Below are 24,933 nucleotides of genomic sequence, written 5' to 3' on the forward strand. Positions count from 1 at the left end.
CTATAATACATAGTGTATGACACTGCCAGGACTCCTAGGACTATATATATATATCTATAATACATAGTGTATGACACTGCCAGGACTCCTAGGACTATATATATATATCTATAATACATAGTGTATGACGCTGTCAGGACTCCTAGGACTCTATATATCTATAATACATAGTGTATGACACTGCCAGGACTCCTAGGACTATATATATCTATAATACATAGTGTATGACACTGTCAGGGCTCCTAGGACTATATATATCTATAATACATAGTGTATGTCACTGTCAGGGCTCCTAGGACTATATATATCTATAATACATAGTGTATGACGCTGTCAGGACTCCTAGGACTCTATATATCTATAATACATAGTGTATGACACTGTCAGGGCTCCTAGGACTATATATATCTATAATACATAGTGTATGACACTGTCAGGGCTCCTAGGACTATATATATCTATAATACATAGTGTATGACACTGTCAGGGCTCCTAGGACTATATATATATCTATAATACATAGTGTATGACACTGTCAGGGCTCCTAGGACTATATATATCTATAATACATAGTGTATGACACTGCCAGGACTCCTAGGACTATATATATCTATAATACATAGTGTATGACACTGTCAGGGCTCCTAGGACTATATATATCTATAATACATAGTGTATGACACTGTCAGGGCTCCTAGGACTATATATATCTATAATACATAGTGTATGACACTGTCAGGGCTCCTAGGACTATATATATCTATAATACATAGTGTATGACACTGTCAGGGCTCCTAGGACTATATATATATCTATAATACATAGTGTATGACTGTCAGGGCTCCTAGGACTATATATATCTATAATACATAGTGTATGACACTGCCAGGACTCCTAGGACTATATATATATATCTATAATACATAGTGTATGACACTGCCAGGACTCCTAGGACTATATATATCTATAATACATAGTGTATGACACTGCCAGGACTCCTAGGACTATATATATATATCTATAATACATAGTGTATGACGCTGTCAGGACTCCTAGGACTCTATATATCTATAATACATAGTGTATGACACTGCCAGGACTCCTAGGACTATATATATCTATAATACATAGTGTATGACACTGTCAGGGCTCCTAGGACTATATATATCTATAATACATAGTGTATGACACTGTCAGGGCTCCTAGGACTATATATATCTATAATACATAGTGTATGACACTGTCAGGGCTCCTAGGACTATATATATCTATAATACATAGTGTATGACACTGTCAGGGCTCCTAGGACTATATATATCTATAATACATAGTGTATGACACTGTCAGGGCTCCTAGGACTATATATATCTATAATACATAGTGTATGACACTGTCAGGGCTCCTAGGACTATATATACCTATAATACATAGTGTATGACACGGTCAGGGCTCCTAGGACTATATATACCTATAATACATAGTGTATGACACTGTCAGGGCTCCTAGGACTATATATACCTATAATACATAGTGTATGGCACTGCCAGGGCTCCTAGGACTATATATACCTATAATACATAGTGTATGACACTGTCAGGGCTCCTAGGACTATATATACCTATAATACATAGTGTATGACACTGTCAGGGCTCCTAGGACTATATATACCTATAATACATAGTGTATGACACTGTCAGGGCTCCTAGGACTATATATACCTATAATACATAGTGTATGACACTGTCAGGGCTCCTAGGACTATATATATATCTATAATACATAGTGTATGACACTGTCAGGGCTCCTAGGACTATATATATCTATAATACATAGTGTATGACACTGTCAGGGCTCCTAGGACTATATATATATCTATAATACATAGTGTATGACACTGTCAGGACTCCTAGGACTATATATATATCTATAATACATAGTGTATGACACTGTCAGGGCTCCTAGGACTATATATATCTATAATACATAGTGTATGACACTGTCAGGGCTCCTAGGACTATATATATCTATAATACATAGTGTATGACACTGTCAGGGCTCCTAGGACTATATATATCTATAATACATAGTGTATGACACTATCAGGGCTCCTAGGACTATATATATCTATAATACATAATGTATGACACTGTCAGGGCCCCTAGGACTATATATATCTATAATACATAGTGTATGACACTGTCAGGGCTCCTAGGACTATATATATCTATAATACATAGTGTATGACACTGTCAGGGCTCCTAGGACTATATATATCTATAATACATAGTGTATGACACTGTCAGGGCTCCTAGGACTATATATATCTATAATACATAGTGTATGACACTGTCAGGGCTCCTAGGACTATATATATCTATAATACATAGTGTATGACACTGTCAGGGCTCCTAGGACTATATATATATCTATAATACATAGTGTATGACTGTCAGGGCTCCTAGGACTATATATATCTATAATACATAGTGTATGACACTGTCAGGGCTCCTAGGACTATATATATCTATAATACATAGTGTATAACACTGTCAGGACTCCTAGGACTATATATATCTATAATACATAGTGTATGACACTGTCAGGGCTCCTAGGACTATATATATATATATCTATAATACATAGTGTGTGACACTATCAGGGCTCCTAGGACTATATATACCTATAATACATAGTGTATGACACTGTCAGGACTCCTAAGACTATATATATCTATAATACATAGTGTATGACACTGCCAGGACTCCTAGGACTATATATATATCTATAATACATAGTGTATGACACTGCCAGGACTCCTAGGACTATATATATATATCTATAATACATAGTGTATGACGCTGTCAGGACTCCTAGGATTCTATATATCTATAATACATAGTGTATGACACTGCCAGGACTCCTAGGACTATATATATCTATAATACATAGTGTATGACACTGTCAGGGCTCCTAGGACTATATATATCTATAATACATAGTGTATGTCACTGTCAGGGCTCCTAGGACTATATATATCTATAATACATAGTGTATGACGCTGTCAGGACTCCTAGGACTCTATATATCTATAATACATAGTGTATGACACTGTCAGGGCTCCTAGGACTATATATATCTATAATACATAGTGTATGACACTGTCAGGGCTCCTAGGACTATATATATCTATAATACATAGTGTATGACACTGTCAGGGCTCCTAGGACTATATATATATCTATAATACATAGTGTATGACACTGTCAGGGCTCCTAGGACTATATATATCTATAATACATAGTGTATGACACTGCCAGGACTCCTAGGACTATATATATCTATAATACATAGTGTATGACACTGTCAGGGCTCCTAGGACTATATATATCTATAATACATAGTGTATGACACTGTCAGGGCTCCTAGGACTATATATATATCTATAATACATAGTGTATGACACTGCCAGGACTCCTAGGACTATATATATCTATAATACATAGTGTATGACACTGTCAGGGCTCCTAGGACTATATATATATATATATATATATATATATATATATATATATATATATAATACATAGTGTGTGACACTGTCAGGGCTCCTAGGACTATATATATCTATAATACATAGTGTATGACACTGTCAGGGCTCCTGGGACTATATATATATATATATCTATAATACATAGTGTATGACACTGTCAGGGCTCCTAGAACTATATATATCTATACTACATAGTGTATGACACTGTCAGGGCTCCTAGGACTATATATATCTATAATACATAGTGTATGACACTGTCAGGGCTCCTAGGACTATATATATCTATAATACATAGTGTATGACACTGTCAGGGCTCCTAGGACTATATATCTATATCTATAATACATAGTGTATGAAACTGTCAGGGCTTCTAGGACTATATATATCTATAATACATAGTGTATGACACTGTCAGGGCTCCTAGGACTATATATATACTAGCTGGTACCCGCGACTTCCTCTGCGGTGATTGTAGAAGTGCGTATATACAGGCGCGGGTAAGGTTTTCGTACTGTGTATAAGGTATGGGGTATAAAATGTAACTGTGTATCTGGTTGTTGCTGTAATTCTGAGAATACGTGGGACTTTTGTGTTGAATGTAATTTGTATTTCAGCCGCTATATATACGGTGTTGGTATAAACTGTACATAGTGTCTTTGGGACAGAGGTATTTCAGGTTAATATACTTTGATATACGACATTGTATGATTTGTTATTTTCCGCCAGTACATGTAAGTTTTGGGCACAGGATACTTTTGAGCAAGCAACATAAAGTCTGGCCCTGTGCAGGACAGTTCAGTAACTCCATGTGCCTCTTATTAATAGCAATTAACCCCATCATGTCCCTCACATTAACCCCAGTGTAAGAGTTACTGATAGAGATGAGCGAGTACTGTTGGGATCAGCCGATCCGAACAGCACGCTCGCATAGAAATGAATGGACGTAGCCGGCACGCGGGGGGTTAAGCGCGCCGGCTACGTCCAAGCAGAAGTACCAGGTGCATCCATTCATTTCTATGGAGCGTGCTGTTCAGATCCCAACAATACTCGCTCATCTCTAGTTACTGATATGTGAGAGACTTGGAGGTAATAATTAAGTATCTTCATTACTGAGGTCTTTTATTATTACCTCCATATGTCTCCCATATTAGTAACCTTTATATGGGGCACACAGGGGTTAATATGAGGGACATGATGGGGTTATTCCTATTAATGTGAGGCACACAGGGGTTAATATGAGGGACATGATGGGGTTTATTCCTATTAATGTGAGGTACACAGGGGTTAATATGAGGGACATGATGGGGTTTATTCCTATTAATGTGAGGTACATGGAGTTACTAACACTAAACTAATAACCCCATGCCTGACATTAATGAGAATAGGAAGTAAAGGAAGGGAGCTGTGTGTTTCTTACATTCAGTTTGCTAGCAGCTTCGGCAGGAGCTCTCACTATAGCAGGCAGAGACCTGAGCGATTAAGCTCCACCCCCTGGGTTTCCTGCACCCCTCTCAAAGGGGAGTGTCCTTATGCCTCAGCTCTAGCAGAGACTTCATGTAACTCTTGCAGGTCCTGTGCTGCTGGCATGCCAGTGAAATATGGCAGGAGTGCCACTCTTGGCATGTGTGCCAGGGGTTGCTGACCTCTGCTGTAGGGGGTAATATGAATTTTGGGGCTTGCTATGGTCCAAAGTGTGTGAGATTGCAGAGATAGTGATGTGAGTTTGGGTTTTGTGGGGGTCCTGGGAAAAACGTATGTGCGCTATTGTGACGAAAAGTAGCCTATTGCGCAATCGAGTGTAGGGACTATGTTTGTGGAAAATTTCAGCCAAATCGGTGGAGCAGTTTTTGCGTGATTGACCGCCAAAGATCCGAACATCCAAAGGGTCCTGGGAAAAACGTATGTGCGCTATTGTGACGAAAAGTAGCCTATTGCGCAATCGAGTGTAGGGACTATGTTTGTGGAAAATTTCAGCCAAATCGGGGTCCAAAGTGTGTGAGATTGCAGTGATGGTGGTGAGAGTTTGGGGTTTGTGGGGGTCCTGGGAAAAACATATGTGCGCTATTGTGACGAAAAGTAGCCTATTGCGCAATGGGGTGTATTATCTATGTTTGTGGAAAATTTCAGCCAAATCGGTCAAGCGGGTTTTGCGTGATTGACTAACAAACATCCGAACACACAAACCCACAAACATCCAAACTCACAAACTTTCACATTTATAATATTAATAGGATATCTATAATACATAGTGTATGACACTGTCAGGGCTCCTAGGACTATATATATCTATAATACATAGTGTATGACACTGTCAGGGCTCCTAGGACCATATATATCTATAATACATAGTGTATGACACTGTCAGGGCTCCTAGGACCATATATATCTATAATACATAGTGTATGACACTGTCAGGGCTCCTAGGACTATATATACCTATAATACATAGTGTATGACGCTGTCAGGGCTCCTAGGACTATATATATCTATAATACATAGTGTATGACGCTGTCAGGGCTCCTAGGACTATATATACCTATAATACATAGTGTATGACACTGTCAGGGCTCCTAGGACTATATATACCTATAATACATAGTGTATGACACTGTCAGGGCTCCTAGGACTATATATATATCTATAATACATAGTGTATGACGCTGTCAGGGCTCCTAGGACTATATATACCTATAATACATAGTGTATGACACTGTCAGGGCTCCTAGGACTATATATACCTATAATACATAGTGTATGACACTGTCAGGGCTCCTAGGACTATATATATCTATAATACATAATGTATGACACTGTCAGGGCTCCTAGGACTATATATATCTATAATACATAGTGTATGACACTGTCAGGGCTCCTAGGACTATATATATCTTTAATACATAATGTATGACACTGTCAGGGCTCCTAGGACTATATATATCTATAATACATAGTGTATGACACTGTCAGGGCTCCTAGGACTATATATATCTATAATACATAGTGTATGACACTGTCAGGGCTCCTAGGACTATATATACCTATAATACATAGTGTATGACACGGTCAGGGCTCCTAGGACTATATATACCTATAATACATAGTGTATGACACTGTCAGGGCTCCTAGGACTATATATACCTATAATACATAGTGTATGGCACTGCCAGGGCTCCTAGGACTATATATACCTATAATACATAGTGTATGACACTGTCAGGGCTCCTAGGACTATATATACCTATAATACATAGTGTATGACACTGTCAGGGCTCCTAGGACTATATATACCTATAATACATAGTGTATGACACTGTCAGGGCTCCTAGGACTATATATACCTATAATACATAGTGTATGACACTGTCAGGGCTCCTAGGACTATATATATATCTATAATACATAGTGTATGACACTGTCAGGGCTCCTAGGACTATATATATCTATAATACATAGTGTATGACACTGTCAGGGCTCCTAGGACTATATATATATCTATAATACATAGTGTATGACACTGTCAGGACTCCTAGGACTATATATATATCTATAATACATAGTGTATGACACTGTCAGGGCTCCTAGGACTATATATATCTATAATACATAGTGTATGACACTGTCAGGGCTCCTAGGACTATATATATCTATAATACATAGTGTATGACACTGTCAGGGCTCCTAGGACTATATATATCTATAATACATAGTGTATGACACTGTCAGGGCTCCTATGATTATATATATATATATCTATAATACATAGTGTATGACACTGTCAGGGCTCCTAGGACTATATATATCTATAATACATAGTGTATGACACTGTCAGGGCTCCTAGGACTATATATATCTATAATACATAGTGTATGACACTGTCAGGACTCCTAGGACTATATATATCTATAATACATAGTGTATGACACTGTCAGGGCTCCTAGGACTATATATATCTATAATACATAGTGTATGACACCATCAGGGCTCCTAGGACTACATATATCTATAATACATAGTGTATGGCACTGTCAGGGCTCCTAGTACTATATATATCTATAATACATAGTGTATGGCACTGTCAGGGCTCCTAGTACTATATATATCTATAATACATAGTGTATGGCACTGTCAGGGCTCCTAGTACTATATATATCTATAGTACATACTGTGTATTACTGTAATGTCTCCTTATATAGTGTATATGACATCAGCACTCTAATTACATAATAGATGAGGTTGGATCAGTCCATTAAGTCCAACCTATAACCCTACAATCCCTACAGTGTTTATCCAAAGAAAGGCAAAAAAAAAAAAAAAACCCAAAAACCATGAGGCTCCGGCCAACTGCCCCATTTTAGGGGGAAAAAAATTCCTGACTCCAATCTGGCAGTCTATAAGAACACGCTGATCAGGGTTTTATACAATCTAGAACCCCTAACCTGTTATATTGTTCTCTTCCAGAAAGCCATCCAGGCCCTATTAATGTGTCCACCTACCACTGTCTATTGGCTGAGAGGTTGTCAGCTGATGTCAGGGGGCCTCAAACATCACAGTGACTCACAAGGCACACATCTCCTCTGTATGTTTCTGTGCGGTACATATGACGGTGGCCATTTTAGTTTGTCCGAGATGAATCACCATTTGGAATATTTGGGTAGGACCTGGTTTGTGATAAATCAGTTCGCTCACCTCTGTTCATAATTGTCCACATTCTGATTGTTCCTGTACATCTGCCATGTGATGCTGGCTTTCACCAAATACAAGCTCTTCTCTTGTTTGATCAGGGGCAGACTTTGTGCTGGATATGGCTCTAGTCCACCATGTTGTGCTTAGTCAGGTGGCGTCTGTGTGCTTTGGCCATGTATGTGCTCTAGTCCATCATGGTGTGCTTAGTCAGGTGGCGTCTGTGTGCTTTGGCCATGTATGTGCTCTAGTCCATCATGGTGTGCTTAGTCAGGTGGCGTCTGTGTGCTTTGGCCATGTATGTGCTCTAGTCCACCATGGTGTGCTTAGTCAGGTGGCGTCTGTGTGCTTTGGCCATGTATGTGCTCTAGTCCATCATGGTGTGCTTAGTCAGGTGGCGTCTGTGTGCTTTGGCCATGTATGTGCTCTAGTCCATCATGGTGTGCTTAGTCAGGTGGCGTCTGTGTGTGTGTTGGTCAAGTATGTGTTCTAGTCCACCAAATTGTGCTTGGTCCGGTGGAGTCTTTCTTTGCTTTGGTCATGTATGTGCTCTAGTCCACCATGTTGTGTTTGGTCAGGTGTATTCTGTCTGTGCTTTGGCCATGTATGTGCTCTAGTCCACCATGGTGTGCTTAGTCAGGTGGCGTCTGTGTGTGTGTTGGCCATGTATGTGCTCTAGTCCACCATGGTGTGCTTAGTCAGGTGGCGTCTGTGTGTGTGTTGGCCATGTATGTGCTCTAGTCCACCATGGTGTGCTTAGTCAGGTGGCGTCTGTGTGTGTGTTGGCCATGTATGTGCTCTAGTCCACCATGGTGTGCTTGATCAGGTGGAGTCTTTCTTTGCTTTGGTCATGTATGTGCTCTAGTCCACCATGGCGTGCTTAGTCAGGTGGCGTCTGTGTGTGTGTTGGCCATGTACACTCACCGGCCACTTTATTAGGTACACCTGTCCAACTGCTCGTTAACACTTAATTTCTAATCAGCCAATCACATGGCGGCAACTCAGTGCATTTCGGCATGTAGACATGGTCAAGACAATCTCCTGCGGTTCAAACCGAGCATCAGTATGGGGGGGAAGAAAGGTGATTTGAGTGCCTTTGAACGTGGCATGGTTGTTGGTGCCAGAAGGGCTGGTCTGAGTATTTCAGAAACTGCTGATCTACTGGGATTTTCACGCACAACCATCTCTAGGGTTTACAGAGAATGGTCCGAAAAAGAAAAAACATCCAGTGAGCGGCAGTTCTGTGGGGGGCGGAAATGCGTTGTTGATGCCAGAGGTCAGAGGAGAATGGCCAGACTGGTTGGAGCTGATAGAAAGGCAACAGTGACTCAAATAGCCACCCGTTACACCAAGGTAGCCAGAAGAGCATCTCTGAACGCCGCACAGTACGTCCAACTTTGAGGCTACAGATGGGCTACAGCAGCAGAAGACCACACCGGGTGCCACTCCTTTCAGCTAAGAACAGGAAACTGAGGCTACAATTTGCACAAGCTCATCGAAATTGGACAATTGAAGATTGGAAAAACGTTGCCTGGTCTGATGAGTCTCGATTTCTGCTGCGACATTCGGATGGTAGGGTCAGAATTTGGCGTCAACAACATGAAAGCATGGATCCATCCTGCCTTGTATCGGTAACGGTTCAGGCTGGTGGTGGTGGTGTCATGGTGTGGGGAATATTTTCTTGGCACTCTTTGGGCCCCTTGGTACCAATTGAGCATCGTTACAACGCCAAAGCCTACCTGAGTATTGTTGCTGACCATGTCCATCCCTTTATGACCACAATGTACCCAACATCTGATGGCTACTTTCAGCAGGATAATGCAATGCCATGTCATAAAGCTGGAATCATCTCAGACTGGTTTCTTGAACATGACAATGAGTTCACTGTACTCCAATGGCCTCCACAGTCACCAGATCTCAATCCAATAGAGGAGCATCTTTGGGATGTGGTGGAACGGGAGATTCGCATCATGGATGTGCAGCCGACAAATCTGCGACTGCAACTGTGTGATGCCATCATGTCAATATGGACCAAAATCTCTGAGGAATGCTTCCAGCACCTTGTTGTATCTATGCCACCAAGAATGGAGGCAGTTCTGAAGGCAAAAGGGGGTCCAACCCGTTACTAGCATGGTGGACCTAATAAAGTGGCCGGTGAGTGTATGTGCTCTAGTCCACCATGGTGTGCTTGGTCAGGTGGAGTCTTTCTTTGCTTTGGTCATGTATGTGCTCTAGTCCATCATGGTGTGCTTGGTCAGGTGGCGTCTGTGTGTGCTTTGGCCATGTATGTGCTCTAGTCCACCATGGTGTGCTTGGTCAGGTGGAGTCTTTCTTTGCTTTGGTCATGTATGTGCTCTAGTCCACCATGGTGTGCTTGGTCAGGTGGAGTCTTTCTTTGCTTTGGTCATGTATGTGCTCTAGTCCACCATGGTGTGCTTGGTCAGGTGGAGTCTTTCTTTGCTTTGGTCATGTATGTGCTCTAGTCCATCATGGTGTGCTTGGTCAGGTGGCGTCTGTGTGTGCTTTGGCCATGTATGTGCTCTGCCCTGTCGTGTTGCGTTATGTTGGTGATTTATGGTTGACGGATCTTACTGCATGACTTACACCCATAAAAGTATCTGGTATAAGATGAAAGCTCTTCGTGTCGTGTCTCACATTTGTCTTGTGTAAATCTCTGTCCATGTTTTATGACTGCTTTGCCATGGAGCAGACTGACTACACGCTTCTCCTTCCTTGTCTGGCTCATGTCTTGTCCTTCTTGTTATGTGCTGTGACCTTTGCTCCTGGGCTGACCCTATCAGATACGCATTATCGGGGGGCGCACACAGTTTGAGGGACGCGTGGAGATGAAGTTTGGAAACTCTTGGGGCTACCTGTGCAGTGATGGCTGGACTACTAAGGAAGCAATGGTGGCATGTCGGCAGCTCGGCTTGGGGTACTCTCTGCATGCGGTGACGGTATGTACAGTGGGGTCTCACAGACATGACACTGAAGAGGAAGCATTGTAGGAATGGGAGATGTGGCACGGGGACCTTCTTAGGTGGTGGGTGGAGACGAGTAATAATACGTATTGTAAGGATGTGGTCGGGACTGAGCATCCTCCTCGTACGTGTAATGTGCACGATATGACCACTGTATGTTACATACAATCCCATATGGATCTGGACTAGCACAGGATTGATATCATTGGGGGGAGGAGGTTGTTTGTCCGTTTCCTCCTTTTTTGCTGTTATGTGTCACTTTTTCCACTCAGGAAACCTGGTATTGGGACGCCGCAAATGGGACGGAGATGATTCTGAGCGGAGTTCGCTGCAGCGGCACAGAAATGTCTCTCCAGCAATGCTCCCGCCACAAGGCAGTCAGCTGTAAGAACACGGGCACCAGGCACGCGGCGGGGGTTATCTGCTCTGAGAGTAAGCATCATCCAGACCCTCCGACCATAGACCCCGGGGGTCTCCTCCACCGTTGTAACCCCTTCTTCTGTTGTCTGCAGCCGCCTCCGACCTGGTCCTACACGCAGCTCTGGTCCAGGAGACCGCATACATTGAAGACCGTCCACTACATATGCTATACTGTGCAGCTGAAGAGAACTGCCTGTCCAGCTCTGCCCGCCATGCCAACTGGCCCTACGGACATAGACGGCTTCTGCGCTTCTCCTCTCAGATACACAACAATGGCCGAGCTGATTTTAGGCCCAAAGCGGGCAGACACTCCTGGGTGTGGCACGAGTGCCATGGGTAAGCGCTGAGGCACCTGATCAGAAGCCTCGTCTCCAGACCTCACCATTGATATCTTTTTAGGGGTTTTGAATCCGAGGGCGAAGTTATATTGATATTAGACCAATTCTCTTTCCTATTGATCATTGAAAACCATGATCAGTGTGAATCAGTCTTCCCATGGCCAGAGGACATCAGCTGGACGCCATGTACATAGTATAGCAGCTCTCATCATGGACTTTGTCTCTGCAGGCACTACCACAGCATGGACATCTTCACTCACTATGACCTGCTGACTCCCAATGGAACTAAAGTGGCCGAAGGGCATAAAGCCAGCTTCTGCCTGGAGGACTCCGAGTGCCAAGACAGTAAGTGCCAACCTGTATTACAGCCAGTGAGGCCAGGAGATCGCCAGCCGTCATCTCCAACCAGTCAACACACAGCAAAGATGTCTATGCCACATGTTCATCCCCGTAAAGAGACACTGGTCTTTAAACTAATTTACATATATGCAAGCATACATAGCCACACATATATAAATACATACATAGTGGCACAAGCAGACGTATACATATACACTGACTAGTACGAGGGTAGCCATGTTCTGACCTTGTGACATTCAGGCTCCAGATCTTCCCATACACTACCGCTTTGAATGTCTTGGCTATGTAATACATAGATGTGACTTGTAACTATTTAGCATATGATGGGAGTCTGCTGTGATGTCACCTGATAACGCTGGAGTCCTCTGTGATGTCACCTGATAACGCTGGAGCCTTCTGTGATGTCACCCGATAACACCGGAGCCTTCTGTGATGTCACCCGATAACACCGGGACCTTCTGGGATGTCACCCGATAACACCGGAGTCTTCTGTGATGTCACCCGATAACACCGGGACCTTCTGTGATGTCACCTGATAACGCTGGAGTCCTCTGTGATGTCACCTGATAACGCTGGAGCCTTCTGTGATGTCACCCGATAACACCGGAGCCTTCTGTGATGTCACCCGATAACACCGGGACCTTCTGGGATGTCACCCGATAACACCGGAGCCTTCTGTGATGTCACCCGATAACAGAGGAGCCTTCTGGGATGTCACCCGATAACACCGGAGCCTTCTGGGATGTCACCCGATAACAGAGGAGCCTTCTGTGATGTCACCCGATAACAGAGGAGCCTTCTGTGATGTCACCCGATAACACCGGAGCCTTCTGTGATGTCACCCGATAACACCGGAGCCTTCTGGGATGTCACCCGATAACACCGGAGCCTTCTGTGATGTCACCCGATAACAGAGGAGCCTTCTGTGATGTCACCCGATAACAGAGGAGCCTTCTGTGATGTCACCCGATAACACCGGGACCTTCTGGGATGTCACCCGATAACACCGGAGCCTTCTGTGATGTCACCCGATAACACCGGAGCCTTCTGTGATGTCACCCGATAACAGAGGAGCCTTCTGGGATGTCACCCGATAACACCGGAGCCTTCTGTGATGTCACCCGATAACAGAGGAGCCTTCTGTGATGTCACCTGATAACACCGGGGCCTTCTGTGATGTCACCCGATAACACCGGAGCCTTCTGTGATGTCACCCGATAACACCGGAGCCTTCTGTGATGTCACCCGATAACACCGGAGCCTTCTGTGATGTCACCCGATAACACCGGAGCCTTCTGTGATGTCACCCGATAACACCGGAGCCTTCTGTGATGTCACCCGATAACACCGGAGCCTTCTGTGATGTCACCCGATAACACCGGAGCCTTCTGTGATGTCACCCGATAACACCGGAGCCTCCTGTGATGTCACCCGATAACACCGGAGCCTTCTGTGATGTCACCCGATAACACCGGAGCCTTCTGTGATGTCACCCGATAACACCGGAGTCTTCTGTGATGTCACCCGATAACACCGGAGCCTTCTGTGATGTCACCCGATAACACCGGAGCCTTCTGTGATGTCACCCGATAACACCGGAGCCTTCTGTGATGTCACCCGATAACACCGGAGCCTTCTGTGATGTCACCCGATAACACCGGAGTCTTCTGTGATGTCACCCGATAACACCGGGACCTTCTGTGATGTCACCCGATAACACCGGAGCCTTCTGTGATGTCACCTGATAACAGAGGAGCCTTCTGTGATGTCACCTGATAACACCGGAGCCTTCTGTGATGTCACCTGATAACACCGGAGCCTTCTGTGATGTCACCCGATAACACCGGGGCCTTCTGTGATGTCACCTGATAACACCGGAGTCTTCTGTGATGTCACCTGATAACACCGGAGCCTTCTGTGATGTCACCCGATAACACCGGGGCCTTCTGTGATGTCACCCGATAACACCGGAGTCTTCTGTGATGTCACCCGATAACATCGGGACCTTCTGGGATGTCACCCGATAACACCGGAGCCTTCTGTGATGTCACTCGATAACACCGGAGCCTTCTGTGATGTCACCCGATAACACCGGAGCCTTCTGTGATGTCACCCGATATCAGAGGAGCCTTCTGTGATGTCACCTGATAACACCGGAGCCTTCTGTGATGTCACCTGATAACACCGGAGTCTTCTGTGATGTCACCTGATAACCCCGGGGCTTCCTGTGATGTCACCCGATATCAGAGGAGCCTTCTGTGATGTCACCTGATAACACCGGAGCCTTCTGTGATGTCACCTGATAATACCGGGGCCTCCTGTGATGTCACCTGATAACACCGGAGTCTTCTGTGATGTCACCTGATAACACCGGAGCCTTCTGTGATGTCACCTGATAACACCGGAGCCTTCTGTGATGTCACCTGATAACACTGGAGCCTCCTGTGATGTCACCTGATTACAGAGGAGCCTTCTGTGATGTCACCTGATAACACCGGAGCCTTCTGTGATGTCACCTGATAACACCGGAGCCTTCTGTGATGTCACCTGATAACACCGGAGCCTTCTGTGATGTCACCTGATAACACTGGAGCCTCCTGTGATGTCACCTGATTACAGAGGAGCCTTCTGTGATGTCACCTGATAACACCGGAGCCTTCTGTGATGTCACCTGATAACACCGGAGCCTTCTGTGATGTCACCTGATAACACCGGAGCCTTCTGTGATGTCACCTGATAACACCGGAGCCTCCTGTGATGTCACCTGATTACAGAGGAGCCTTCTGTGATGTCACCTGATAACACGGGAGCCTTCTGTGATGTCACCTGATAACACCGGGGCCTTCTGTGATGTCACCCGATAACACCGGAGCCTTCTGTGATGTCACCTGATAACACCGGAGCCTTCTGTGATGTCACCTGATAACACCGGAGCCTTCTGTGACGTCACCTGATAACACTGGAGCCTCCTGTGATGTCACCTGATAATACCGGAGCCTTCTGTTATGTCACCTGATAACACTGGAGCCTCCTGTGATGTCACCTGATAACCCCGGGGCTTCCTGTGATGTCACCTGATAACAGAGGAGTCTTCTGTGATGTCACCTGATTACAGAGGAGCCTTCTGTGATGTCACCTGATAACACCGGAGCCTTCTGTGATGTCACCTTTACAATTCTTCATCCATTGAACTTGTGAGAACTTTTTGCAGATGTCAGACTCTCCTCCAGAGCTGCTGTTCTGAGATGACCTGTCCGCACTGCCGTAGAGGATTCTCCAGTGGGAGGTCCCACGTGTCGGTCTTATCTCCGCTGTGTCTTCCAGCAGCACTGACTTCTGGTGCACAGTGGGAGGTCCCATGTGTTGGTTTTATCCTCCTGTAGGTTGTAAGGCCTGGTTCACATGTGCGTTCGGATTTACTTTCGGGAATTCACTGAATGGAAACCTAATCCACATGAAACCCACAAACCTGATAGACTATTATAGGGTCCATGTGGTTTCCGCCCTAATGTTCTGTTTCCAATATTCATGCGCGAGGGGAACGGAATCCCTGAACGTACTGCAAGCGCTTGTGTATATAGCCTATCTGTGTATCCGAGCTGCTCCCGCCCTCCTCACTCTTAGCCGGCAAATTCTATCACTTGATATTTTTGGGCTGATTGTTGCCGATGAAATTGTAATGTGTATGGCGCGGTTTGTTCTGAACCTGTTGGAGGTTGGAGCATCACATGATATGTACGGAGCGGATTCTCCTCTCTGACGTGAGATGGTTGGAGGGTCTGGGTGGTCCGACGTGTGTGGGCGGCCTCATTTCACTTTAGAATGTCAACTAATCCCACCAAATAAATGGGCGCAAAAACCGGTGATGTGTGTCGCTATTGGGGTAAAAGAATGAAATGTCACATTCACCGAGCCCCCTCCCCATCACTCCTGATCCTCGCGGGTCCCTACTGCCTGCCTTCCCACAGGACACAATTACTCAGGCGATCCCTGCCCACGCGATGACCCCCCGCTCAGGCGATTCCTGTCCACGCGATGACCCCCCCTCAGGCGATCCCTGGCCACGCGATGACCCCCGCTCAGGCGATCCCTGGCCACGCGATGACACCCGCTCAGGCGATCCCAGGCCACGCGATGACCCCCGCTCAGGCGATCCCCGGCCACGCGATGACCCCCGCTCAGGCGATCCCAGGCCACGCGATGACCCCCGCTCAGGCGATCCCCGGCCACGCGATGACCCCCGCTCAGGCGATCCCCGGCCACGCGATGACACCCGCTCAGGCGATCCCAGGCCACGCGATGACCCCCGCTCAGGCGATCCCTGGCCACGCGATGACCCCCGCTCAGGCGATCCCAGGCCACGCGATGACCCCCGCTCAGGCGATCCCCGGCCACGCGATGACCCCCGCTCAGGCGATCCCCGGCCACGCGATGACCCCCGCTCAGGCGATCCCCGGCCACGCGATGACCCCCGCTCAGGCGATCCCCGGCCACGCGATGACCCCCGCTCAGGCGATCCCCGGCCACGCGATGACCCCCGCTCAGGCGATCCCCGGCCACGCGATGACCCCCCCCTCAGGCGATCCCCGGCCACGCGATGACCCCCGCTCAGGCGATCCCCGGCCACGCGATGACACCCGCTCAGGCGATCCCAGGCCACGCGATGACCCCCGCTCAGGCGATCCCCGGCCACGCGATGACCCCCGCTCAGGCGATCCCCGGCCACGCGATGACCCCCGCTCAGGCGATCCCCGGTCACGCGATGACCCCCGCTCAGGCGATCCCCGGCCACGCGATGACCCCCGCTCAGGCGATCCCCGGCCACGCGATGACCCCCGCTCAGGCGATCCCCGGCAACGCGATGACCCCCGCTCAGGCGATCCCCGGCCACGCGATGACACCCGCTCAGGCGATCCCAGGCCACGCGATGACCCCCGCTCAGGCGATCCCTGGCCACGCGATGACCCCCGCTCAGGCGATCCCTGGCCACGCGATGACCCCCGCTCAGGCGATCCCTGGCCACGCGATGAACCCCGCTCAGGCGATCCCTGGCCACGCGATGATCCCCGCTCAGGCGATCCCTGGCCACGCGATGACCCCCGCTCAGGCGATCCCTGGCCACGCGATGACCCCCGCTCAGGCGATCCCCGGCCACGCGATGACCCCCGCTCAGGCGATCCCCGGCCACGCGATGACCCCCGCTCAGGCGATCCCCGGCCACGCGATGACCCCCGCTCAGGCGATCCCCGGCCACGCGATGACCCCCGCTCAGGCGATCCCCGGCCACGCGATGACCCCCGCTCAGGCGATCCCCGGCCACGCGATGACCCCCGCTCAGGCGATCCCCGGCCACGCAATGACCCTCGCTCAGGTGATCCCTGGCCACAGCCGATAACCAACATCAGCCAGACTTCCTGTATGTCAGGAAGGAGCAAGAAGTAGAGATGGGCGGAGGAGCAGGGAGTGGCCGCGTGACAGTGACATATAGCCATGAAGGATGACATCACTGCCACTGACTTAGGGTCAGTTCACACGTGAACTGCCCGCGCGGGTTTTGACACCGAGAGAGACACGGTGAGCCGCATCTCTCTCTTGTCAAAACCTGCCTGCCGCGACCATCGCGGTCGCGGCTTTCCTCTCCACTGTCGGCTCAAATGAATGAGCCGACATAGGAGGGAGCTGCCGGGGGCGGCTGAGCCCGCGCGGCTTCCGACTGAAGGGCATGTCGTTTCTTTTCTCCGCTAGCGGGAAAAAAAAAGCCCGGTGGTCTACATAGACCACCATTGTAAAGGGGCGGATTTTGAAGCGAAATCCGCTGTCAAAATCCGCCCCTTTGCCTACGTGTGAACTAGCCCTTACACAGAACTGCAGCTCCTACTAATCCAAAACCATTCTGCAGCTGTAGTGCGACACAAACAGCAGACACGTTTTCATAACCAGTGTGGTCTGAGGCCACTGTAACCCCAGAGGCCTCCAGTGGTGGAGACGTTAGGGTGATGACCCTGCACAATGCAGCCATGCCTGTCAGACTATGTATCACTGATGGGTTCAGATCCCTCTATAACCACTACTGGCGGAGTAAAGTGTGTGCTCTCTTTGCAGCGGTCAGTAAGCGCTATGAATGTGCCAATTTCGGGGAGCAGGGCATCACCGTGGGTTGTTGGGACTTGTATCGTCATGACATTGACTGTCAGTGGATTGACATAACAGATGTGAAACCAGGGAACTACATTCTTCAGGTAAGAGGCTTAGAGGTTAGTGACCGCTGGTCAGGTGGTCGGTGATGACCCCATGTTCTCACGTTCTCTTCTCATTTATTTCCCTTTGTTCATTAGGTTGTCATTAACCCAAATTTTGAAGTGGCAGAGAGTGACTTCACCAACAACGCCATGAAATGTAACTGCAAATATGACGGGCACCGAATCTGGATACACAACTGCCACATAGGTGAGCACCTGGGAGCGGACAGCGGTCCCACAATGATCAGGGGGTGGTGGAACCCAAGAGCTGACTAAGCGGCAACATGGGGCAGCCAATCACCAAGGAAAGACCAGACTGGAAGGACTGATTGGATCAGCTATCCCCCCCCCCCCCCACAGTCCAGGATGACATCCATTGCCTCCAGTCTCCTCCAAATAGTCGGGGTCTACATCGGTTGCCTCCAGTCTCCTCCCCGTAGTCCAGGTCTACATCCATTGCCTCCAGTCTCCTCCAAATAGTCGGGTCTACATCGGTTGCCTCCAGTCTCCTCCCCGTAGTCCAGGTCTACATCCATTGCCTCCAGTCTCCTCCAAATAGTCGGGGTCTACATCGGTTGCCTCCAGTCTCCTCCCCGTAGTCCAGGTCTACATCGGTTGCCTCCAGTCTCCTCCCCGTAGTCCAGGTCTACATCCATTGCCTCCAGTCTCCTCCCCGTAGTCCAGGTCTACATCCGTTGCCTCCAGTCTGCTCCCCGTAGTCCAGGTCTACATCCGTTGCCTCCAGTCTCCTCCCCGTAGTCCAGGTCTACATCGGTTGCCTCCCGTCTCCTCCCCGTAGGCCAGGTCTACATCCGTTGCCTCCAGTCTCCTCCCCGTAGGCCAGGTCTACATCCGTTGCTTCCAGTCTCCTCCCCGTAGTCCAGGTCTACATCCGTTGCCTCCAGTCTCCTCCCCGTAGTCCAGGTCTACATCCGTTGCCTCCAGTCTCCTCCCCGTAGGCCAGGTCTACATCCGTTGCCTCCAGTCTCCTCCCCGTAGTCCAGGTCTACATCCGTTGCCTCCAGTCTCCTCCCCGTAGGCCAGGTCTACATCCGTTGCCTCCAGTCTCCTCCCCGTAGTCCAGGTCTACATCCGTTGCTTCCAGTCTCCTCCCCGTAGTCCAGGTCTACATCCGTTGCCTCCAGTCTGCTCCCCGTAGGCCAGGTCTACATCCGTTGCTTCCAGTCTCCCCCCCGTAGTCCAGGTCTACATCCGTTGCCTCCAGTCTCCTCCCCGTAGGCCAGGTCTACATCCGTTGCTTCCAGTCTCCTCCCCGTAGGCCAGGTCTACATCCGTTGCTTCCAGTCTCCTCCCCGTAGGCCAGGTCTACATCCGTTGCTTCCAGTCTCCTCCCCGTAGGCCAGGTCTACATCCGTTGCTTCCAGTCTCCTCCCCGTAGGCCAGGTCTACATCCGTTGCCTCCAGTCTGCTCCCCGTAGTCCAGGTCTACATCCGTCGCCTCCAGTCTCCTCCCCGTAGTCCAGGTCTACATCCGTCGCCTCCAGTCTCCTCCCCGTAGTCCAGGTCTACATCCGTCGCCTCCAGTCTTCTCCCCGTAGGCCAGGTCTACATCCGTCGCTTCCAGTCTCCCCCCCGTAGTCCAGGTCTACATCCGTCGCCTCCAGTCTCCTCCCCGTAGGCCAGGTCTACATCCGTTGCCTCCAGTCTCCTCCCCGTAGGCCAGGTCTACATCCGTTGCTTCCAGTCTCCTCCCCGTAGGCCAGGTCTACATCCGTTGCTTCCAGTCTCCTCCCCGTAGGCCAGGTCTACATCCGTTGCCTCCAGTCTCCTCCCCGTAGGCCAGGTCTACATCCGTTGCCTCCAGTCTCCTCCCCGTAGGCCAGGTCTACATCCGTTGCCTCCAGTCTCCTCCCCGTAGGCCAGGTCTACATCCGTTGCTTCCAGTCTCCTCCCCGTAGGCCAGGTCTACATCCGTTGCTTCCAGTCTCCTCCCCGTAGGCCAGGTCTACATCCGTTGCTTCCAGTCTCCTCCCCGTAGGCCAGGTCTACATCCGTTGCCTCCAGTCTGCTCCCCGTAGTCCAGGTCTACATCCGTCGCCTCCAGTCTCCTCCCCGTAGTCCAGGTCTACATCCGTCGCCTCCAGTCTCCTCCCCGTAGTCCAGGTCTACATCCGTCGCCTCCAGTCTTCTCCCCGTAGGCCAGGTCTACATCCGTCGCTTCCAGTCTCCCCCCCGTAGTCCAGGTCTACATCCGTCGCCTCCAGTCTCCTCCCCGTAGGCCAGGTCTACATCCGTTGCTTCCAGTCTCCTCCCCGTAGGCCAGGTCTACATCCGTTGCTTCCAGTCTCCTCCCCGTAGGCCAGGTCTACATCCGTTGCCTCCAGTCTGCTCCCCGTAGTCCAGGTCTACATCCGTCGCCTCCAGTCTCCTCCCCGTAGTCCAGGTCTACATCCGTCGCCTCCAGTCTCCTCCCCGTAGTCCAGGTCTACATCCGTTGCCGCCAGTCTACTCCCCATAGTCCAGGTCTACATCCGTTGCTTCCAGTCTCCTCCCCGTAGTCCAGGTCTACATCCGTTGCCTCCAGTCTGCTCCCCGTAGTCCAGGTCTACATCCGTTGCTTCCAGTCTCCTCCCCATAGTCCAGGTCTACATCCGTTGCTTCCAGTCTCCTCCCCGTAGGCCAGGTCTACATACGTTGCTTCCAGTCTCCTCCCCGTAGTCCAGGTCTACAATGGTTGCCCCTAGGTCTACATAGGGCCAGTAGTGAGGTTCATACAGGATGAGATACTACATTACAGTTTGTGATATCAGGAAATATTAACCGTTGCGTCCCCTCAAGCCAAAGCTACTGATATGTTCTACTCTACAAGTCTGAAGAGCTTCCAGTCATCTGATGCCATAGATCAGACCAGCAGAAGACATGTTCCCCTACGGGCGATTGTGTCTCAAAGAAATTGATGAAGTCCTGAAGTATTGGGTAGAGTACGGAGCGCCCACAGGTCCAACACAGCAGGCTCCACCCCTCACTTACATTAGGTGCGCTGGTCGCTTTCACCCTGCTGTTGTAGGCCAGGACATCACACAACTGCTCACAATGATGCTAAGTGTGAGTGCACCCCTGAGGTCACACAGACCACATTACACCCCTCCCCCCATGATAGGACACTCCTCCACCAGCCAGAACTCATCTGACTCCATCTTGTGTTGTTTCAGGTGACGCGCTAAGTGAAGAAGCCAACAAGCGATTTGAACAATACAGAGGACAGCTCAACAACCAGATCCTTTAACGCCATTGGGAACCTTCACCTCCCGAAAGCAACATCCCAACCCCAGATACCCCCCCGACCACATAGTCATTTATGGGAGGAGCTCAGACCCAATGAAATATGGGCCACTGGAGACTGGTGATGTCCACTGCCGGGGCACTATCCATGTCCTGGTGGCTTCACTACTCCATCTGCCGGGGCACTAGCCATGTCCTGGTGGCTTCACTACTCCATCTGCCGGGGCACTAGCCATGTCCTGGTGGCTTCACTACTCCATCTGCCGGGGCACTAGCCATGTCCTGGTGGCTTCACTACTCCATCTGCCGGGGCACTAGCCATGTCCTGGTGGCTTCACTACTCCATCTGCCGGGGCACTAGCCATGTCCTGGTGGCTTCACTACTCCATCTGCCGGTGTCTTTGCTTTGTTATTGGTGCTAGTCAAGTTGTTGATGTTGAGGTGCACAAGGACGGGTATGAAATGACCCCCACACTACAACATACAAGCTGCTTCTTCTGAATGAGGACCACCCAAGAAGAAGGTCGGAGGGCCATGGCTCCAGAGGCGGTGATGTGTACTCAGATGATCCTTCTGGAGCACACATCTCTTCACGAGCCGTTCCTATCGCTATGTCCACATCCCCCAGGTGCTACAAACACACCAGACCTCCTGTCCTCCATGTTTACATCTCGCCCCCATGGTGCTGCCTCCGGGGTTCTCATAAGGTGCCCCAGATATTTGTTACTAAAAGTTGTGGGTTTTTCTCTCATAAAATTCTTCCAAACCGAACGGGTGACTGTGGCGTATTCCTGAAACGGGCAGAGTGGAGGCAGAGGCATCGCAGGCAACTGCTGTCTATATGATACGGTCGTAGACGGGAGGCCGCCCCCCCACCGTACGTCGCACACACCTGAAGAAGGGAGGCCGCCCCCCCCTGTACGTCGTACACACCTGAAGGAGGGAGGCCCCCCCCTGTACGTCGTACACACCTGAAGAAGAGAGGCCGCCCCAAGTACATTGTGCACACCTGAAGGAGGGAGCCCGCCTCCTGTACGTCGCACACACCTGAAGAAGGGAGGCCCCCCCCCCTGTACGTCGCACACACCTGAAGAAGAGAGGCCGCCCCCAGTACATAGTACACACCTGAAGAAGAGAGGCCACCCCCAGTACATAGTACACACCTGAAGAAGAGAGGCCGCCCCCAGTACATAGTACACACCTGAAGAAGAGAGGCCGCCCCCAGTACATAGTACACACCTGAAGGAGGGAGGCCGCCCCAAGTACATAGTACACACCTGAAGGAGGGAGGCCGCCCCCCTGTACGTCATACACACCTGAAGAAGGGAGGCCGCCCCCAGTACATTGTGCACACCTGAAGGAGGGAGCCTGCCTCCTGTACGTCGCACACACCTGAAGAAGGGAGGCCGCCCCCTGTACGTCGCACACACCTGAAGGAGGGAGCCCCCCCCCCCCTGTACGTCGCACACACCTGAAGAAGAGAGGCCGCCCCCAGTACATAGTACACACCTGAAGAAGAGAGGCCGCCCCCTGTACATAGTACACACCTGAAGAAGAGAGGCCGCCCCCAGTACATAGTACACACCTGAAGAAGAGAGGCCGCCCCCAGTACATAGTACACACCTGAAGAAGAGAGGCCGCCCCCTGTACATAGTACACACCTGAAGAAGAGAGGCCGCCCCCAGTACATAGTACACACCTGAAGAAGAGAGGCCGCCCCCAGTACATAGTACACACCTGAAGAAGAGAGGCCGCCCCCAGTACATAGTACACACCTGAAGAAGAGAGGCCGCCCCCAGTACATAGTACACACCTGAAGAAGAGAGGCCGCCCCCAGTACATAGTACACACCTGAAGGAGGGAGGCCGCCCCAAGTACATAGTACACACCTGAAGGAGGGAGGTCGCCCCCTGTACGTCGCACACACCTGAAGGAGGGAGGCCACCCTATGTATGTTGTACACATCTCCAGAGGGGAGGCTGCCACTTGTACGTCGCGCATAACTATAGAAAGAGAGGCTGCCCCCACACACACACACACGAAGAGATGCACTCCAGACACAGCACCCCCACGGGAGAGGAGGAGGTATTACACCAATATGACATCACACACAGGTCATTGTATCTGATTATTCTCAGACGTGTTTCCCATTATGTCATTAATGTCTTCGGTCCTCATGCCCGGGTATTAGGACAATCCCTGAAGTATAAAAGCGACCAAGTCCCGTATAACAAAGTCCAGTGATGATTGCAGAAGACCTCACCATCTCCTGACCCCTACATCTGGGGAGCGTCCACACTGAGGACATATGGTCGGAGGTGGAGCAGGTCACAAACAGTAGGTGGTCACTCCACCGGCTCAGGGATGACGTTCACCATCAGAGTCTCGTAGCCGCGGCGAACCATCATACAGAGCTTCGTCTCAGAGTTTACAGCATCAAAGACATCTTCTGCGCTGGCCGCCGTCCGGGCGTTAATCTCCAGGATAATGTCTCCAGCCTTCAGACCGGCCCTGAAGAGACACAAGAGGTCAGAGGTCACAGCCAGCAGCACCTCTCTCCGAAATACTACAGACAGCACTCACTGGTGAGCCGGAGATCCAATGATCACTTTATGGATGAGGATCCCGTGAGATACATCAGGAAATCCAGGATCCCGGAACTTCATGTCGGCCAAAATCCTGACAACGCAAGATAAAAATATAGAGAGACGGAACGTTGGAACGAAACAAAGCCCTGAGATCTGAAAATCCCTCAAAACAATCCAGAAAAATACTCACAAAACAACCCAAATTATCACCATATTGGAAGAGCCCAGAAGGAGGAGCAAAAAGTTATGACGAAGGAGGAGCATAGGTCCAGGAGGAGGAGCAAAGAGTAATAAAGAAGGAGGAGCATAGGTCCAGGAGGAGGAGCACAGAGTAATAAAGAAGGAGGAGCATAGGTCCAGGAGGAGGAGCAAAGAGTAATGTAGAAGGAGGAGCATAGGTCCAGGAGGAGGAGCACAGAGTAATAAAGAAGGAGGAGCATAGGTCCAGGAGGAGGAGCACAGAGTAATAAAGAAGGAGGAGCATAGGTCTAGGAGGAGGAGCAGAGTAATAAAGAAGGAGGAGCATAGGTCCAG

The 24,933-nt window shown here is 49.3% G+C and overlaps 2 protein-coding genes across 4 annotated transcripts in view; one reads left to right on the forward strand and one right to left on the reverse strand.

The window, feature by feature from the left end:
* The window catches only part of LOXL3 (lysyl oxidase like 3), a 74,014-nt gene extending 51,518 nt beyond the window's left edge, over nucleotides 1–22,496 (forward strand). For all 3 annotated transcript variants that reach the window (XM_075261691.1, XM_075261692.1, XM_075261693.1), the window contains 6 exons: nucleotides 11,484–11,643; nucleotides 11,724–11,967; nucleotides 12,199–12,314; nucleotides 18,432–18,568; nucleotides 18,665–18,776; nucleotides 21,742–22,496. In XM_075261691.1, the coding sequence (XP_075117792.1) occupies nucleotides 11,484–11,643; nucleotides 11,724–11,967; nucleotides 12,199–12,314; nucleotides 18,432–18,568; nucleotides 18,665–18,776; nucleotides 21,742–21,815 (843 nt within the window). In that variant the 3' untranslated portion in view covers nucleotides 21,816–22,496. The remainder of the gene's footprint in view (nucleotides 1–11,483; nucleotides 11,644–11,723; nucleotides 11,968–12,198; nucleotides 12,315–18,431; nucleotides 18,569–18,664; nucleotides 18,777–21,741) is intronic.
* A 1,463-nt stretch (nucleotides 22,497–23,959) lies between these two features.
* HTRA2 (HtrA serine peptidase 2) overlaps nucleotides 23,960–24,933 on the reverse strand; it is a 41,945-nt gene continuing 40,971 nt past the window's right edge. The window contains exons 6-7 of the mRNA XM_075261690.1: nucleotides 24,395–24,490; nucleotides 23,960–24,322 (exon numbers count right to left, since the gene is read on the reverse strand). Of these exons, the coding sequence (XP_075117791.1) occupies nucleotides 24,157–24,322; nucleotides 24,395–24,490 (262 nt within the window). The 3' untranslated portion in view covers nucleotides 23,960–24,156. The remainder of the gene's footprint in view (nucleotides 24,323–24,394; nucleotides 24,491–24,933) is intronic.

Source organism: Leptodactylus fuscus, unplaced genomic scaffold (assembly GCF_031893055.1).
Source record: "Leptodactylus fuscus isolate aLepFus1 unplaced genomic scaffold, aLepFus1.hap2 HAP2_SCAFFOLD_288, whole genome shotgun sequence".
In the NCBI taxonomy this organism is placed as follows: domain Eukaryota; kingdom Metazoa; phylum Chordata; class Amphibia; order Anura; family Leptodactylidae; genus Leptodactylus; species Leptodactylus fuscus.